At 43.0% G+C, this 20,365-nt stretch overlaps 1 protein-coding gene across 1 annotated transcript; it reads left to right on the top strand.

The window, feature by feature from the left end:
• Window positions 1-1,025: 1,025 nt before the first annotated feature.
• LOC310650653 (cGMP-dependent 3',5'-cyclic phosphodiesterase-like) lies at window positions 1,026-19,932 on the top strand (the record flags this gene model as incomplete). Its single annotated transcript, XM_083380234.1, has 10 exons — window positions 1,026-1,135; window positions 2,088-2,143; window positions 4,366-4,425; window positions 10,800-10,920; window positions 11,874-11,926; window positions 12,843-12,917; window positions 14,984-15,025; window positions 17,721-17,789; window positions 18,496-18,626; window positions 19,821-19,932. Coding segments are annotated over 10 exons (829 nt in total), but the record flags the coding sequence as incomplete, so codon positions are not given.
• Window positions 19,933-20,365: the final 433 nt, after the last annotated feature.

Below are 20,365 nucleotides of genomic sequence, written 5' to 3'. Positions count from 1 at the left end.
CTGAGTTCCAATCCAGATCGAGGGATAAAAGGTTTACCTCTTTCAGGTGAATCTGCAGACAGGTGCTCAGGTGAGGGAGGAGACCAGCTCAAAGAGAAAGAAATGACCAGCTCAGTTGGAGAATGAGGGGTGAAGGGGGGGAAAAGCAGCTGGTCACACTCTTCAGCTGGCGGGGGTGGGGGTGGGGGGGCATCTAAAAAGTCAAGATGGCAGATACAACGGTGGGATGGAAACATTGCCTCTTTTCGGGTGTGTTCCTGAACTGTACTCTAGGGACATTTTCCCACAACAACTTTGTGGGTTGGGCTGAGAGGGAGGGCCTGGCCAAAATCCCCCAGTCAGATTTCAACCTAAGGCAGAACTAGAACTCATCATCTCCTAGTGATTGGCCCAAAGTCACCCAACTGCCTTTCATCCCTAAGGTGGGACTAGAACTCACCGTCTCCTGGTGATTAGCCCAAAGCCACCCAGCTGGCTTTCTTGCCTAAGACAGGACTAGAACTCACCGTCTCCTGGTGATTAGCCCAAAGCCACCCAGCCAGCTTTCTTGCCTAAGGTGGGACTAGAACTCACCGTCTCCTGGTGATTGGCCCAAAGCCACCCATCTGGTTTTTCATGCCTAAGGCGGGACTAGAACTCGTTGGTTTCTAGCCTGTTGCCTTTAACCACTAGATCAGATTGTCTCTCACCTGGAATTGCTGCTGCAACTTCCTGCCTTTCTTACTTAGGGCCGTGATTTGTCTGAAGATCAAGCCTTGGGTGGGGCTTGGCCTGTGTAGACCTAACAAATGCACTCCCACGGTTTCCTTTGGGGTGTTTCTCCAGCTTCCGAGTCTATCCTTCTGCTGTGGGATCTCCTAGTGGTCTCCTATCCCCAAACCAAACTGGCATTTCTTCTTGGACGGTTTCCCCTATAAGCCTGGCTGTTCTTGCCCTTTGGGAATCGAGGAATTGAACTGGGATTCCCTTCCAAATTATCTCCTTTTGCTTCCGTTTTATTCATTAATCTGCTTTTCTCCTTCCAGAGATGCCGTCCTTCAGCAGAAGAGGGTGGCCTGCAACGGGCTGCCGGTGGGCGAGCTGCAGGGCAAGCCTGTGGCCGGCTTGGCTGCCCCCTTAGCCCCTGGCAAGCAAGGTAAGGAAGCGGCAAAGGATTCTCTTAACAACCGCAGGAAAAAAGTTCGTAAAACCGAGCAGGTCTCACTTAGCAATTGCCTCGTTTAGCAGTGGAATTTCTGTTCCCCAAAAGAGGTCATAAATCAGGGACTATGACCTATGTTGACAGCGTTAGCCCTCAGTTGCCTAGAACCGAACAATGTCAGTGGTGACCCTTTGAGAGCTGATTGCAATGAAATTTCATTTTAATGTATGCCGATTAGTGTACATTCGAAGTGACAATAAAGTTATTATTCTATTCTATTCTGTATTTCCATTCTGTAATTCTGTTCTATTCTATTCTATTCTATTCTATTCTATTCTATTCTATTCTATTCTATTCTATTCTATTCTGTTCTGTTCTGTTCTGTATTTCCATTCTGTAATTCTATTCTATTCTATTCTATTCTATTCTATTCTATTCTATTCTATTCTATTCTATTCTATTCTATTCTATTCTGTATTTCCATTCTGTAATTCTATTCTATTCTATTCTATTCTATTCTATTCTATTCTATTCTATTCTGTATTTCCATTCTGTAATTCTATTCTATTCTATTCTATTCTATTCTATTCTATTCTATTCTATTCTATTCTATTCTATTCTATTCTATTCCATTCCATTCCATTCCATTCCATTCCATTCCATTCCATTCTATTCTATTCTATTCTATTCTATTCTATTCTATTCTATTCTATTCTATTCTATTCTATTCTATTCTATTCTATTCTATTCTATTCTATTCTTATTCTTATTCTATTTTATTCTATTCTGTTCTGTATTTCCATTCTGTAATTCTATTCTATTCTATTCTATTCTATTCTATTCTATTCTATTCTATTCTATTCTATTCTATTCTTCTCTTTTTTTGGCTAATTTATTTTCATTCTTCCTCTTTACCTCTCCCCCCCCCCCTTTTTTTTTCCTGCAGTGTTAATCAATCCTTTGGTGGACAAGGATTCGGGGGTCGTGGTGTGCGTGATCCTAGTGAGTATCTGGAGAAAAAAGCCCTCGAAAACTGTGTTTGTGAAAGATAATGTTATCTTCCTAATGTGGTTGTAAGGCAGAGAGGGCAAAAGAGTCAAGATGGCGGCCACAACCACTTGGAAATCAAAAGCTGACTACTTTTTTTTAATGTGTTGTGGCTGCCATTTTGATTTCTTTGACCCTGTCCCTGAGGAGAAGCTTCAACAAATCGCATGACGTTCTGCCCAGCCCTTTATGATCCACGGACTTCAACTCCCAGAATTCCTTAGCCAGCATGGGGGAAACTTTGCCCCCTTCATGACTCATGGACTTCAACTCCCAGAATTCCTGAGCCAGCATGGCTCAGCTTGGAAACCTCTCCCTTTCCCCTCAGCGTGGCTGGCTCAGGAATTCTGGGAGTTGAAGTCTACAGGTTGTAAAGTCACCCTTGTTGCCCACTCCAACCTTTGCCTGTCCCTCTAGGAATAGTAGTTGTGCATCCAGGTGTACATCCAAAGAATGCTCTGGAGGACAGTGGGGAGAAAAGATGTTGGTTGGACGAAACACAGAATAAATTCTTTCTTTGTTTCTACGCCGAGTTTTTTTCTTTGTTTTATCTTCCTTGGTTTTATGGGTAAGAAAATGCTGTATGGAGGCAGCCGAGATCCATTTTTAACCAAGTTCCTTAAGGCTCCCCGGAGCTTCGATAGATTGTTCTTTTTCTGAATTATTCATGCTTATTGATCGATGGATCAGGGTTCTGACACCATCCACTGCAGGGTTTCTGGTTGATCTTTGACTTTTGCTCCTTAAGTCTTTTGCCCTGGCTGTTCGTTTGCTTTTGGACAAAGCTGTTTTAGTTTGATTTGCAGAAAGAAAGAAAGAAAGAAAGAAAGAAAGAAAGAAAGAAAGAGAGAAAGAAAGAAAGAAAGAAAGAAAGAAAGAAAGAAAGAAAGAAAGAAAGAAAGAAAATGGAAGGAAGGAAGGAAGAGAAAGGAAGGAAGGAAGGAAGGAAAGAAAGAAAGAAAAGAAAATGGAAGGAAGGAAGAAAGAGAAAGGAAGAAAGGAAGAAAGAAAGAGGGAAAGAAAGAAAGAAAGAAAGAGAAACAAAGAAAGAAAGAAAGAAAGAGAAAGAAAGAAAGAAAGAAAGAAAGAGAGAAAGAAAGAAAGAAAAAGAAAGAAAGAAAGAAAGAAAGAAAGAAAGAAAGAAAGAAAGAAAGAAAGAAAGAAAGAAAGAAAGAAAAAGAAAGAAAGAAAAGATCTCTCTTATTACCACTGGGAGTTTTTTTTATCCCTTCTTGTCTGCCCACTTCTTATCCCACCCATGGGGGTCCGCAGGAAGACAAATGGGATGAAAGGGATATCCCCCCCATGAGTGAGCAGGGCAGTTAAGAAGTCTGATAAACAAAATAAATAAAAGTAAATATCACACAGCTCCTGGACATTGAAACCTGGCCCTCTTTGCCTCTAGACTACTGCTATGCAACTCTCCATGGGGCTGCCCTAGGTGACGACTTGGCCTGAAATGCAGCTCTTGTTTCCTATTCAGAGCTAGCAGTCTTAGCCACGAATCCCAGATGGTTCAAGTTCCACTAGTATTTATTTATTTTTGTATAAATTAAAATATCAATGAAATTAAATTTATTTATTAAAATTCTCTTTCTTTTCCTTCTTTTCCCTTTCGTTTTATTTCTTTTAATTATTGAAAGTCTATGTTGCCCATCTCACTAACAGCGATGTGGGACAGCTACTGTGGCTGGGGAATTCTGGGAATTGATGTCCAGCCATCCCAAAGCTGGTTTTTTTTTTTTCAGGAGGCAACTAGACTTTCTCATTTTTCTTTGAAGACGTTTCGCTTTCCCATCCAAGAAGCTTCTTCAGCTCTGGCTGGATGTTGGGGAAGGGAAGGATTTATACTCCTTGCAAATCCTTCCCTTCCCCACCATCCAGCCAGAGCTGAAGAAGCTTCTTGGATGGGAAAGCGAAATGTCTTCAAAAGAAAAACAGGAAGTCCAGTGGCCTCCTGGTTTGGGGACAACCATGATCTGGAGGACGGAGAACCTCCATAAACAAGTCCAGCCATCTTCAAGTGGCCAAGGTTGAGAACCACTGTCTTTCTCCACGGAAGCGGTCCCTGGTGCCCAAAAGGTTGGGGACCCCCTGGCCTCGGATGCCATGACTATAATGTTTTATTTTATTAATTTCCACCTGCTCTTTTGACTTCTTTATTTTAACTTCCCCAGGTCTCTTGCGGCCGGCTTTCGGAGTCAGATGAGCAAAACCTGCGGGCTTTGGAAAAGCACGTAAGTGAAGCCCCCCTTTCCTAAAATCCTTGGGGTGGGGACTGTCTCTTTCTCCTTCTGCCTCCCGGCATCACAAAAAAGAAGAAGAAGAAGAAGAAGAAGAAGAAGAAGAAGAAGAAGAAGAAGAAGAAGAAGAAGAAGAAGAAGAAGAAGAAGAAGAAGAAGAAGAAGAAGAAGAAGAAGAAGAAGAAGAAGAAGAAGGTGAAGAAGAAGAAGAAGAAGAAGAAGAAGAAGAAGAAGAAGAAGAAGAAGAAGAAGAAGAAGAAGAAGAAGAAGAAGAAGAAGAAGAAGAAGAAGAAGCTGCTACAGGTTAATCCTCCGGAGCCCAAAATTCCGTTGCCAAGGAAGAAAATTGATAAGTGGGTTTTGCCCCATCTTACGAGCTTTCTGCCCCGCTGTTCTTAAGCGGGTCACTGCAGTTGGTAAGTTGGTAACACGGTTGCGTACTGGATCCAGCTTCCTCACTGACTTCGCACATCCAAAGGCGGCCTCGCGTGACCCCCGGACGCTGAAACCCGTCATAGGTACATGCCAGTCACCAAGCATCCAAATTTTGATGACATAACCACAAGGATGCTGCAAAAGTATGGAAAACAATATTAACTTGTGAATGCTCCAACACCGGAAGTTTTTAAGAAGGGACTGGACAGCCATTTGTCTGAAATGGTCTAGGGCACAGGTCTGCAACCCGCGGCTCCGGAGCCGCATGCGGCTCTTTCAGCCGTCTCCTGCGGCTCCCAGTCCTCTGCCATGTGCAGTCCAACAAAAAAAAAGTGGGACTAAAAAAGTTCAACCCATCAATTCAAATATGCAGGGTAGGTGCATATCTCGCCTTGGCTCCACTCTTCAGTCAAACTCTGTTCTGCGCATGTGCGCATGTACATGCATGCACACGCATTTTTTGCGGCTCCCAGTTTTTCCTTTTGTGAGGGAACCAGTTCCAAGTGGCTCTTTCACTGTTTCAGGTTGCTGACCCCTGGCATAGGTTCTTCTGCTTGAGCGGGGGGTTGGACTAGATGACCTCCAAGGTCCCTTCCAACTTTATTATTATTATGGGTGGGGGTTTTTTATTGTTATTTTAATATTTGTATTCACTGTTTTTAGTTGGGCATATGTTTAATTCCTTTTAACTTTTGTATTTTTGTATTTTTTATATATTTGCCCTGTTCACTGCCCTGAGTCCTCCGGGAAAAGGGCGGTATATAAATAAAATTATTATTATTATTATTATTATTATTATTATTATTATTATTAATAATAATAATAATAATAATAATAATAATAATAATAATAATTCACTTTTTTTAAGGCCATTGTAGCTTTGAATGGTCACTAAATGAGGCATTGTAAGTCAAGGACTACCAGTGATGGCTCATTAAGTGGGTCGCCTGTCTTTGCACTGTGGGGCAGAGTTTCTCGGCTCCGTTGTTCTCATGTGGTTGTCTCCTGCCCTGGATCAGGGCAGGAAGAGGATCAGGGGACTGGAGGCTAAAACATATAAAGAACGGTTGCAGGATTTGGCCATGTCAGGTCTTTCAAAGAGAAGGACCAGGGGTGACATGATAGTAGGGTTCCAGTATCTCAGGAGCTGCCCCAAAGAAGAGGGAGTCAAGCTATTCTCCAAAGCACCAGAAGGCAGGACAAGAAACAATGGGTGGAAACTCGTCAAGGAGAGAAGCAACCTGGAACTAAGGAGGAATTTCCTGACAGGTAGAACAATTAACCAGTGGAACTCCTTGCCTCCAGTAGTGGTGAATGCTCCAACACAGAATAGAATAGAATAGACTAGAATAGAATAGACTAGACTAGACTAGACTAGAATAGAATAGAATAGAATAGAATAGAATAGAATAGAATAGAATAGAATAGAATAGAATAGAATAGAATAGAATAGGAAGGGTCCTTGGAGGTCTTCTAGTCCAGCCCCCCACTCAAGCAGGAGTACGTATACCATCTCAGACAAGTGACTGTCCAGCCTCTTCTTAAAAACCTCCAGTGATGGAGTGCCCATGATTTCTGGTGTCCAGCTGTTCCACTGGTTAATTATCCTTCCTGTTAGGAACATTCTCCTTAATTCCAGGTTGCTTCTCTCTTTGGTCAGTTTCCAACCATTGTTTCTCGTCCTTCCCTCCGGTGCTTTGGAGAATAATGTGACCCCCTCTTCTTCTTTGCAGCAGCCCCTCAGATACTGCAACGCTGCTATCCTATCTCCCCTATTTCTTCTTTTCCTTCGACTCTAGCCAGACCCAAACCCCATAGCCGTTCTTCATATGTTTTAGTCTCCAGGCCCCTGGAAGGTTTTAAGTAGAGATTGGACAACCATTTGTCTGAAACGGTATAAGGTTTCCTGCCTGAGCAGGCGGTTGAACTAGAAGACCGCTAACGGTCCCTTCCAACTCTTGTTATTCTGTTATTCTAGTTCCTCTGAATTGATTAGGATCTGCCTTTATGAAGTGCCAGAGAGAGGTTGTTGACCCTGTTTGGCCGGTGACTGGCCTTAAAATCAAACTTTCCCAGCCCTGCAAGCCGATTCTACTTTCCCCAGCCTCTCTGAAGGCTTCCCAAGGGGGTCAGATGCCCTCGGATAGAGTGTGGGAAAACTAAGAACGGGGCAGACATGGAATCAAAACAACCATCGCATTAACAACAGGCCACGATGATCCGTCACACCATGTAAACCAGAGAGCATTATTGGGACATCAGGTCAAAGAGCATCAACATCTGTGCATTAACAAGTTGGGGGTGGGGAGAAAAGAGGGTTAACAGCTAAGGATTTTTTTTTTATTTTCTAGGATATTTTTAAACTTGAGAAGTTTGGACTGCAATTTTTTTTAATTTTTTTAATTTTTATTTTAATTCCATTTATATCCCGCCCTTCTCCAAAGACTCAGGGCGGCTTACAAGCTTAGCAGTAGCCTTCATTCTACAGTATGTATATGCCTGCTTATTAGGGCTTTCACACACACCCCAAGCGGCATTATTACAAAGTCAGCTTAATTGCCCCCAACAATCTGGGTCCTCATTTTACCTACCTGGGAAGGATGGAAGGCTGAGTCAACCTTGAGCCTGGTGGGACTCGAACCTGCACTAATGGCAGGCAGCTGGTGTTACTTAAGGAGGCATTAGCCCACTGCTCCACCAAGGCTAATGCCATGTCGATAGGAGGCGATTGCAAAGAACCACACTGGGCAGGGGGGGAAATAATAATTTAAATTTTAGGGTAGGGAGGAGCAGTTGGCCCTGGCATGGGAATCCCACCTCATCCCCAGCTGTTTTGTGGAAAACACAGCTGGGTTTCTGTTTTCTGTCAATCCCGCGGGAAGCAGGCTAGGAAATATTCAATTCCGCTTTTCTTATTTCTGTACAAGTAGCCAGCCCCGCGCTTGGGAAAGGGGTCCAAATCAGGCGCGCCATTTGTAGGTAGTCCTCAACTTATGACCACAGCTTCCATTGCTTAGCAAGAAAGTTGTGCAGTGAGTTTTGTCCCATGTTACGGCCTTTCTTGCTTGCTGAGCGAATCGCTGCAGTGATTCAGATAGTAACCTGGTTGTTAAGTCAATCTGGCTTCCCCATTGACTTTGCTTGTCAGAAGGCCGAAAAAGATCGTTGAGGTAGCCACTATTCATTTAGTGACCGTTTGAAGTTATCGAGTCGCTGGAAAAAGCGGCTTAACGACCGTTTTTCACACGTATGACTCTTGCAGCCTTCCCCACCGTCACATGATTAAAAATCTGGACATTCGGCAACTGGCGCATATTTACGACGGTCGCAGCGTCCCGGGGTGTGTGTCACATGATCCCCTTTGGGAACCTTCTGACAAGCAAAGTCAACGGGGGAAGCCAGATTCGCTTAACGACCGTATTACAAATTTCAGAACTGCAGTTGTCAACGTTGCTAACATTGGATGTTTTTGCATTGACAACAGATGGAAATGTAGCTCCATTTTTTTCCCTTTCGCTTTTAAGAGTTAGATGATGCTGGGAGGCGGGAATGTGAATGAGAGTCCAACTAGACGTAACAACACTAAACGTAGCGTGGGAATCAAGGTTACTGAGCCCAGAGCTGATAAGGAATTGATGGGGCTGGAGAGCTGGAGGGGAAGCCCATGCTTCAAGCTAATTTATGACTGTTAATTGGAGGAGGGAATTGTGTTTTGATACTATGTGCTCAGGGGAGGTTTTGGCTTCGATTGTGTTAGTGCCGATGCTATGCTACTCGAATAAAGATTCTTTAAGGTAAACAATGCCTCAAAGTTCTTTAGAAGAGTTTCATCTGTCGGGACCAGGACAGCAGTGATGCGCTTAAGAACGGTGTGGCAATAAAGGTTGTAAAATGGAGCAAAACCCACTTGACAACTGTCTTGCTTAACAAGAAACATTTTAGGCTCAGTTGCGGTCATCAATAAATTAATAAGTTCTAACTTTGGGAGGCTTGCTTCAGGCATCCACACCAAGCGTCGACACCAGTTGTATTTACACAGAAGGCTTAAGCAGGATTGGTAAAATTGATTTTACACAACGTTGCAACCTGGAGCTAGGTTGGAGTTCCCAGGCAAACGCTTGTTTGTGGGAAACCCAGACAAGGGGGGGGAGAATTAAGGTACTCGGTGTCTTTTTTATTATGATGATTATTAATAGTTTTATTATCCCGTCAAAATATTAAATCCAAAGGGAAATTCAAAAAATGAATAGAAAACGATAAGAAGGGGGAGGGAAAAGAAAAAAGATTGTGTAAAGAGGAGAACGAAAAGAAAAAGGCAGCAACTCTCTTTAGTGGAAGATAACAGTATTACAATTGCAACTTTTCACTCTTACACAAGAGTATGTATAAACCATTTCCATAACAATAAACCTATCTAATTAGCAAAAACAAAATCGAGATATTTTTTTAATTGCAAGCACAAAATCTGGAAGCCATTTCAAAATGGAAACAGGGTTGAATAGCATAGAACAGAACAGAACAGAACAGAATAGAATAGAAAAGAATACAGAATGGAATGGAATAATAAGAATAAGAATAATAAGAATAGAATAGAATAAAGAATATAATAGAATATAGAATAGAAGGGAATGGAATGGAATGGAATAATAATAGAATAGAATAGAATAGAATAGAATAGAATAGAATAGAATAGAATAGAATAGAATAGAATAGAATAGAATACAGAATACAGAATACAGAATACAGAATACAGAATACAGAATACAGAATACAGAATACAGAATGGAATGGAATAATAAGAATAAGAATAAGAATAATAAGAATAGAATAGAATAGAATAGAATAGAATAAAGAATATACTAGAATATAGAATAGAAGGGAATGGAATGGAACGGAATATTAATAATAAGAATAAGAATAGAATAGAATAGAATAGAATAGAATAGAATAGAATAGAATAGAATAGAATAGAATAGAATAGAATAGAACAGAACAGAACAGAATAGAATAGAATACAGAATACAGAATACAGAATACAGAATGGAATGGAATAATAAGAATAAGAATAATAAGAATAGAATAGAATAAAGAATATAATAGAATATAGAATAGAATGGAATGGAATAGAACGGAATAATAAGAATAGAATAGAATAGAATAGAATAGAATAGAATAGAATAGAATAGAATAGAATAGAAAATATGGAATAGAATAGAATAGAATAGAATAGAACAGAACAGAACAGAACAGAATAGAATAGAATAGAATACAGAATACAGAATACAGAATGGAATGGAATAATAAGAATAAGAATAATAAGAATAGAATAGAATAAAGAATATAATAGAATATAGAATAGAATGGAATGGAATAGAACGGAATAATAAGAATAAGAATAGAATAGAATAGAATAGAATAGAATAGAATAGAATAGAATAGAATAGAATAGAATAGAATAGAATAGAATAGAATAGAATAGAATAGAATAGAATAGAATAGAATAGAAAATATGGAATAGAATAGAATAGAATAGAATAGAATAGAATAGAATAGAATAGAATAGAATAGAATAGAATAGAATAGAATAGAATAGAATAGAGCTGGAAGGGACCTTGGAGGTCTTCTAGTCCAGCCCCCTGCTCAAGCAGGAGAACCTATATACTGTCTCAGACAGGTGAATGTCCAGTCTCTTCTTAAAAATCTCCAGTGATGGAGAGCCCATGATATTCTCTCCTTTGGACAAAAGAATCTATTTAACCATTTCTGCTTCTCTTTGCTGTGGGGAATGATGTATACCTAGATACTCAGAGTTGTGTGAATGTAGCCAAGTAGGGCTTCCTCCTTTGCCGAGTTTTTCAACCCGTTCTTCAGCTAGAACGGGTTGTTTTAAAAACAGGAGTGACTTCTTCCTTTGTGAATGTGGTTTCTTGCAGATCCTGGTCTCCTACAAGCGTCTCCAAATCCTTCAGAAGTTGCAGCCCTGCCAGGCAAAACCTGTGGAGCCCCCCAGGAATAATTATAGTGAGCTGGACAGCAAGATCCTGCAGTTGTGCGGTAAGGGCCGTTGACTATCCCCAGTTTTATAATGCAGGAGAGACAATCATTAACCAATTCTGTATAGAGGGAGGCCCTGACTTACAACCGTTTGTTTAGCCATCATTCAAAGTTAAACACAACCGTTGCAGCATCCCCGCGGTCACGTGATCAAAATTCGGAGGCTTCGCGGTTTGGAGGGCTGCCCCAGATCGAGCGGAAGGGCTACCACCCTCCTGTGATCAAGCGGGGATCCCCTCCTTGCTGGTTGCCCCTACAGGGCAACTTTTCACCCTTTCCAGGGTCCCCCAGCGATGCGGAATTGGACATGGAAGACATAGCTCGCCTTCCAAACGGCCGCAGCGGCCACAGCGGCAAACCGGAAGTCATTCAAAGTTACAATGGCACTGAAAAAAGCAACCTGTGACTGTTTTTCACACTTACAACCGTTGCAGCCATCCCCACGGTCACGTGATCCAAATTCTGAGGCTTGACGACTGGCATGTACTTACGACGGTTGCAATGTCCCGGGGGGGGTGGGGTCACGCGATCCCCTTTGGCGACATTCTGAAAAGCAAAATCAATGGGGGAAGCCAGGTTCATTTAACAACCGTGTTACTGACTTATCAACTCCAACGATTCACTTAACAACCGCGGCGAGAAAGGTCGGGAAATGAGGGCAAAACTCCCTGAGCAACTGTCTCGCTTAGCGATGGAGATTTTGGCCTCAATTGTGGTCATAAGTCGAGGAACACCTATATCTGTGTTTGCAGCGTTGTGTAATTTAGTCTGTTGTGTGTCAGGAACCTGTTCTTGTTTTTACTACGTGTGGACATCGCTGGGCGTTTCATTTCTTGTTCTACACAGCCGGGCCACTGTTTAGGGGTGATGTGTGCCGCCCGCCATTGTGTAGCAAGTGTAGCTTTGTCGATCCAGTCGATCAGTCCATAAACTCCGCATCTGTTGCCTTTCAGGGGAACTGTACGATCTGGATGCAGCTTCCCTCCAGCTTAAAGTCATTAATTACGTGAGTAATTAGCATTATCCAAGTATTGATCTCCCCTGGATGTGCCTAGATCAGGGGTATTTCCTGCCTGAGCAAAGGGTTGGACTAGAAGACCTCCAAGGTCCCTTCCAACTCTATTCTGTTCTATTCTGTTCTATTCTATTCTATTCTATTCTATTCTATTCTATTCTATTCTATTCTATTCTATTCTATTCTATTCTATTCTATTCTATTCCATTCCATTCCATTCCATTCCATTCCATTCCATTCCATTCCATTCCATTCCATTCCATTCCATTCTGTATTTCTATTCGGTTCCGTCCTGTCCTGTCCTGTCCTGTCCTATCCTATCCTATCCTATCCTATCCTATCCTATCCTATCCTATCCTATCCTATCCTATCCTATTCTATTCTATTTTATTCTATTCTATTCTGTATTTTATTATTCTATTCTATTCTATTCTATTCCATTCCATTCTGAATTTCTATTCTGTATTTCTGTTCTGTTCTATCCTATCCTAGCCTAGCCTATTATCCTAGCCTATTCCATTCCATTCTATTCTATTCTATTCTATTCTATTCTATTCTATTCTATTCTATTCTATTCTATTCTATTCTATTCTATTCCATTCCATTCCATTCCATTCTATTCTATTCTATTCCATTCTATTCTATTCTATTCTATTCTATTCCATTCCACTCTATTCTATTCTATTCTATTCTATTCTATTCTATTCTATTCTATTCTATTCTATTCTATTCTATTCTATTCTATTCTATTCTATTCCATATTTTCTATTCTATTCTATTCTATTCCATTCCATTCCATTCCATTCCATTCCTTTGTTGCAATTCAGAGCAGGCTTACCCCACCCTGCCTGGGTCTTCTCCTCCGAGTTGTGGACATCTCTCCCTCTTTCTCCTTCCTCTCTTCCAGCTGAAGGAGGAGACCCAGTCCCAGTGTTCCTGTCTTCTCCTGGTCTCAGAAGACAACAACCAGCTCTTCTGTCAGGTAGGTGGCCGAAGTTTCCCCCGAGCCAAAGCCTTCTCTGTGGTTTTCCGGATCACCTGTGTTGGGAGTGTATGTGAGTGTTGTGTGAAGGAGTAGCCTATTTATTTATTTTATTTATTTATTTAATTAAATTTTTATACCGCCCTATTCCCGGAGGACTCAGGGCGGTTTATAGGGCAGCATAAAATACAATATAAAAATAGTATAAAATTAAAATAGATTAAATTAATTAAGCCCAACAATTAAAACAATATTAAAAGCTAAAACCCCTTCAGTCCAGGCCTGATAGATCAAAAAACCAGGTTTTCAGGTCCCATTTGGACAGCAGTACTTAACAGCAGCTTGAGTAGCCTTCTTGGCCATAATTTATTGTGGTAAAACAACTTTGAACTTAGACGAGTTGATGCACAAATATAAAGGGGCTAATTAAGTTTAATTGCACACCTGCCTGGCTTTTTGCCCGAATAACACAAGAATAAAAGAACTGGTGGAAAACTCCATTTTGAGTGGCTTGAAGTCAGTTTTGTGACATTCCTGCACAGCATCTTCATAGGAGACACCCCCACACACACACCCTACGGTTGGCTTTTCAATCTGGGGGTAGCGGAATCTGCCCTTCCTGCTTTCCAGCTGTGCTGGCTAAGGAGGTTTGTAAGGAATTGCAAAGGTTGTGCCTTAATTTATTATTATTATTTTCATTTCATTTCATCGTCACCTTACACATTTGCAATCAAAATATTCAGAAAATGTATTTGTTACGCCTTCCTTGCCTGAGAAGGGGGTAAAAGATGGAAGTGGTTCTGACCTGAAATTAAATTAAATAATTAAATTAAATTAAATTAAATTAAATTAAATTAAATTAAATTAAATTAAATCGATGCCCTGTCATTTGAGCAACATTATACAAGTAATCAGAAAACACACTGGTTACCTTTTATAACTACATTTATTTATTTACTTGTTTGTGGATCAAATTTCTATGCCCATCTCAGCTAAGCGACTCTGGGTGGGTTTACCAGAAAAATATACAGTAGCAATGAAAACAGAGTAAAAAAAAAGAAAGAGAGATTAAAAACAGAATTAAAACAAGGTGAGAATGAATAACCTATTGTCATTCCAGAATCAATAAAATTGTGATTTGGCTCTGTGTGTGTTTAAAACTAGAATTCCATGTCCTTGTGGTTTTCTCAGCCAGAGTCATAGACTTTAGTTTGAACACCATTTTTCAAATGTAAACTCTTTTAAAAGTTTGCGTTGTTCTCTTAGTATAGATTTGGTAGCTACAGTAGAAATCAAAATGGAACAAGATCTTGAGTAATCGATTGAGCATTCTCTCCCTCAAAGAAATAACTTCAGTTTAGGAATTGCTTTTTCTCTAATTATTGATCGTACTTCCTGGAATATTTGCTAGATGGGCAGCTATATAAATTCGATGAGATAAAGAGAGACAGACAGACAGGCAGGCAGGAGAAAGAGGTGATAAGTAGATAGAAGAGAGAAAGAGATGACAAAGGAGAAAAGATGGATGGATGGATGGATGGATGGATAGATGGATAGATAGATAGATAGATAGATAGATAGATAGATAGATAGATAGATAGATAGATACATGATAGATAGATAGATAGATAGATAGATAGATAAATAGATAGATAGATAGATAGACAGACAGACAGACAGACAGACAGACAGACAGACAGACAGACAGGAGAGATAGATGATAGATAAATTGGATGAATGGATAGGTAGGTAGGTAGGTAGATAGATAGATAGATAGATAGATAGATAGATAGATAGATAGATAGATAGATGATAGATAGATAGATAGATAGATAGATAGATAGATAGATAGATAGATAGATGGAGAAAGGTGGGTGGATGGATGGACGGACAGAAAGACAGACAAACCTAACCCTTGGGCTATGCTGGTTGAGGAATTCTGGGAGCTGAAGTCCACAAGTCTCAAAGTGGCCACATTTGAAGACTCCTGTCCTAACGGGATGAGAAATGACAGAAAGAAATACAGGAGGACTTTTTCTGACCAGCCCAAATTTTCTTTCTTGTAGGTGGTTGGAGATAAAGTCTTGGAGGAGGACATGAGCTTCCCAGTAAGTTGTTAAACCCACCCCTCTCTTTGTGATGCTCAGGTTGTGAGTGCTGATCCTTCAGTGTCTAAAATAGTGTCTTCCACACACGCAAGGGGAAGAGTTGGCAGCCTTAGGAGAGCTCCAAGTTGATCAGGTCACCCAGCCGGTTTTCTTGCCTAAGGCAGGACTAGAACTCACCGTCTCCTCGTGATTGGCACCAAAGTCGCCCAGCTGGCTTTCATCCCTAAGGCAGGACTAGAACTCACCACCTCCTGGTGATTGGCCCAAAGTCACCCAGCTAGCTTTCTTGCCTAAGGCAGGACTAGAACTCTCCATCTCCTGGTGATTGGTCCAAAGTCACCCAAATGGCTTTCATCCCTAAGGTGGGACTAGAACTCTCCGTCTCCTGGTGATTGGCCCAAAGTCAGCCAGCCGGCTTTCTTGCCTAAGGCAGGACTAGAACTCTCCGTCTCCTGGTGATTGGCCCAAAGTCACCCAAGTGGCTTTCATCCCTAAGGCGGGACTAGAACTCCCTGTCCCCTGGTGATTGGCCCAAAGTCACCTTGCTGGCTTTCATCCCTAAGGCGGGACTAGAACTCACCATCTCCTGGTGATTGGCCCAAAGTCACCCAGCTGGCTTTCATCCCTAAGGCGGGACTAGAACTCACCGCCTCCTGGTGATTGGCCCAACGTCACCCAGCCGGCTTTCATGCCTAAGGCGGGACTAGAACTCCCCGTCTCATGGTGATTGGCCCAAAGTCACCCAGCTTGTTGTCATGCCTAAGGCAGGACTAGAACTCACAGCCTCCTGGTGATTGGCCCAAAGTCACTCAACTGGCTTTCATGCCTGAGGCGGGACTAGAACTCCTGCTTTCTAGCCCTTTGCCTTAACCACCAGAGCAAAGCAAACATCACAGATATTTACAAGTAGGGGAGAACTTTTCATCAAGAATTCCATAAAATAAGGTAAGCAATTCCCCCAGCTGTAGGTTTGTGTGATGTCATGTTGCCGATATGAAAGAGTCGTGTTGTGTTGTCTCCAGCTTTTTCCTGAATTGGAATTGGTTACAAACAACTAAGCAACAGCTCGTTCCGGATCCCGTCAGTCAGTCAAAAGTTAATTAAGTCTCGCGAAGTCTCGGTGACTTAACTCTCGGGATTAAGAAATGGAGAAGAACATCTGTTGCTTGAAGCCCCTCATCGTTCCGGCTCTCCTGCCGAAAATCCCATAAAATTAAAATTGTGAGAAGATGAGCATTCGTTTCTTGATGTGCGTTCATTGCGGCTTGTGACGGGTCCTTGGTGCACTCCCAGCTTGCTAGTTTTTCTTTTTACTTTTGCAAATATCTCATTACCCAAACTAGGTAACCTCATCCAGGCTAGCCCTGATGATGTTACCTACTTGGGTAATGAAATGTCTTCAGGAAAACAGCCAAGCTCAGAGAGCACCAAGGACCCCTCACTTCAACCCCAATCTACAAATATTCTCCTTGGTTGGATCGTGGTTTGTTGTCCACAGCCTCCTCCAGCAATTTTGAGCAGCTTGCATCTCATGGAATCGTACAACGGGCAAGAAAATGGTCTATTTTAACTGTTATCAGGACAAATCAGTTCTGCCCTCCATTTATTGTACACCTTTCATGCTGAAGACTATTTTTTCTTGACGAGGGATGAACCTCTTATATCAGGGGTCTCCAAACTTGGCCACATGAAGACCTGTGGACTTCAACTCCCAGAATTCCTCAGCCAGCATGGGGGGAATTATGGCCCCTTCATGACTGGTGGACTTCAACTCCCAGAATTCCTGAGCCAGCATGGGGGAAACTATGGCCTCTTCACGACTGGTGGACTTCAACTTCCAGAATTCTGGGAGTTGAGGTCCACAAGTCATCAAAGGGCCCAGTTTGGAGACCCCTGCACTAACCATTGATAAAAGAGGTCCCAAGTTTGAAAACATTCTCTTTCTTCTTTTTCTTTCAACCTTAAAGTAAGTCTGTCCATTTCCGCACAGCCTACTATTTTTTTAAAAACTTATTTCTTCTTCCCGGTGGTGTTTCTTTGTTCTTCCAGTATTGTGCAAATATAAATTCTTGCCGCTGTTATCGCATGTAGAATCAAGTATGTATTTTGCTTATCAAGTTTTTCTGGCATTAGGTAAAGGTAAAGGTTCCCCCGCACACGCGTGCTAGTCATTTCCGACTCCGTTTCAAAGCCGAAGAGCCAGTGCTTGTCCGAGGACGTCTCCGTGGTCATGTGGCCGGCATGACTAGACGCCAAAGGCGCTCGGAACGCCGTTACCTTCCCACCGGAGCGGTCCCTATTTTTCTACTTGCATTTTTACGTGCTTTCGAACTGCTAGGTTGGCAGAAGCTGGGACGAGTAACAGGCGCTCACTCTGCTACGCGGCACTCGGGATTTGACCCGCCAAACTGCCGACCTTCTGATCGACAAGCTCAGCGTCCTAACCCACTGAGCCACCGCGTCCTTCCTTACTGGCATTATAACTAGTTTTAAATATATATATATATATATTGTGTTTCTCTAACATTTTTTCTAACCACGTGTGAATTTTTGTCCAACATCTCCTTGCTTTAACACATGTCCACCACGGTTTCCTAGCTCTGAGGTCCTCCCTCCATCCCGGTCTCCGTGTTTGACTGTTCCCATGAACTCTCTTCCCCGTGTCTCTCCCTCTCTCTCTTTTTTCCCCACCCAGTTAACGGTTGGACACTTGGGAAAAGTCGTAGAAGAGAAGCAATCCCTTATCCTGAAAGACATCAGCCTGGTAGGTCCATCAGAAAAAGTTGGGTCGGTGTCCTCCCTTTGGGGTCCTCAACTTACCACAGTTCATTATAGTGACCATTCCAAGTTACAACGGCACTAAAAAAAAGGGACTTAACAACCCTTTTCCACATGTACGTCCGTTGCAGCATCCCCACGGCCGTGCGATCAAAATTCAGACGCTTGGCCACGGAGCAGAGGGTTGGTCTAGTAGACCTCCAAGGTCCCTTCCAACTCTGACTCTGTTATTCTGACTCGTATTCACGACGGTCACAACGTCCCGGGTCCACACGATCCCCTTTGGCCACTTTCTGACGTGCCAAGTCAGTGGGGAAGCCGGATCCTCTTAACAACCGTATTACTAACTTAACAACTGCAGCGATTCGTCTAACAACGGTGGCTAGAGAGGTTGCAAAACGGGGCCAAACCCACTTAGCAGCTGTGCTGCTCTCAGCAACAACAACAACAAAAAAAAATCTGAGCTCTGTTGTGGCCGTAAGTCGAGAACTGCCTGTGGTTACCAACGCTGTGTACGTCAGGGAAGCTTATGACTTTTGATTGAAATTACTCATTGGAAAGGCATGGCGGATTCTCTGCTGCTTGGCCACCATATATGAACGTGGGTCTCTTCGCGGTGGTGGTGTCTGATGAAGAAGGGGGGACACCACAACTGGTTGGGTTCACACCGATGTTCTCCTCTTTCGTTCCAGGAAGAGCACAAGCAACTGAACACCATGTTGGGCTTTGAGGTGACCTCCATGCTGTGTGTCCCTGTGGTCAGCCGGGCCACGTCCCAGGTGGTGGCCTTGGCCTGTGCCTTCAACAAACTTGGTGGCGAAAGGTGAGTTGGAGACTCGGTTGTACTCAGAGGCACAGGAAGAAGGATCATTTCCTGCTTCTCCTTGGCAGGTGACTTAAGCATCGGCCAACCTCTCTCAGCACTGTGGGGATGAATAACAGAGTTGCAAGGGACCCTGGAGGACTTCTAGTCCACCACCACCCCTGCTCAGGCAGGAGACCTTTTTCCACTTCAGACAAGGGTCTCTCCAGTCTCTTCATAAAAACCACCAGTGTTGGAGCACCCACAACTTCTGGAGGCAGGTTGTTCCACTGGTTAATTGTTCTCCCTATCAGGAAGTTTCTCCTTAGTTCTTGATGAGTGTCCATCTGTTGCTTCTTGACCTGCCTTCTTCAGGTGCTTTGGAAAACATGTTGACCTCTCTCTTCTTTTTGGCGACTCCTGAGATATCGGAAGGCTGATGTCATGTCTCCCCTAGGCCAGGGATAGGCAACCTGGGCTCTTTTATGGCTCATGGACTTCAACTCCCAGAATTCCTGAGCCAGCAAGGGGGAACTATGGCCCCTTCACGACTGGTGGACTTCAACTCCCAGAATTCCTGAGCCAGCATGGGGGAAACTATGGCCTCTTCACGACTGGTGGACTTCAACTCCCAGAATTCCTGAGCCAGCATGGGGGAAACTATGGCCTCTTCACGACTCGTGGACTTCAACTCCCAGAATTCCTGAGCCAGCATGAGGGAAATTTGGCCCCTTCATGACTGGTGGACTTCAACTCCCAGAATTCCTCAGCCGGCATGGCTCAGCTTGGAAACCTCTCCCTTTCCCCTCAGCGTGGCTGGTTCAGGAATTCTGGGAGTTGAAGTCCACGAGTCATAAAAGAGCCGAGGTTGCCCACCCCTGCCCTAGGCCTTCTTTTCACTAGACTTGCCATACCCAATCCCAGCAACTGTTCTTCATATGTTTTAGCCTCCAGCCCCTTCATCATCTTTGTTGCTCCTCCTTCACGAGGCCTCTGGACTTTCTTGTTTTTCTTTGAAGACCTTTTGCTTCTCCTGCAAGAAGCTTCTTCTGCTCTTCACCCCAGAGCTGAAGAAGCTTCTTGGAGGAGAAGCGAAAGAAAAACGAGGAAGTCCAGTGGCCTCTTGAAAAAACAGCACCTTTGGGACAACCAGGGCCTGGATGGCTGACAATCCGCACGGACAACATCTTTGTTGCTCTTCTCTGTCCCCCACAGCTACACTGAAGCGGATGTCTACAAGATCCAGCATTGCTTCTGCTACACTTCCACGGTGCTGACCAGCACGTTGGCCTTCCAGAAGGAGCAGAAACTCAAGTGGGAGTGTCAGGTAAGGGGTACGCCCACCTGGCCTTGGGCTTCGTTATCCCCAGGGAGGCCCGGGAACAAAGTTCATATTCTTTGAGATCCATCTGCCAAGTGGGACGGAATGAAGAGGTCCCTCAGAGCTGTCCAAACAAAAAATGGCTGTCCAGTCTCTTCTTAAAGACTTCCAGTGCTGGAGTATTCACACCTTCTGGTGGCAGGTTGTTCCACTGGTTAATTGTCTTCACTGTCAGGAAGTTTCTCCTTAGTTCTAGGTTGCTTCTCTCCTTGATGAGTTTCCATCCGTGGCTTCTTGTCCTGCCTTCAGGTGCTTTGGAGAAGAGCTTGACTCCCTCTTCTTTGGGGCAGCCCCTGAGATACTGGAACGCTGCTCTCCTCTCCTCCCTCGTCCTTCTCTTCATTAAACTAAACATCCCGAATTCCAGCAAATATCTCTC

The sequence above is a fragment of the Vipera ursinii genome (assembly GCF_947247035.1).
Source record: "Vipera ursinii genome assembly, contig: scaffold_311, whole genome shotgun sequence".
NCBI classification, from domain to species: domain Eukaryota; kingdom Metazoa; phylum Chordata; class Lepidosauria; order Squamata; family Viperidae; genus Vipera; species Vipera ursinii.
The sequence above is the reverse complement of the archived record's forward strand: the minus strand, read 5'-3'. Positions and strand labels throughout refer to the sequence as shown.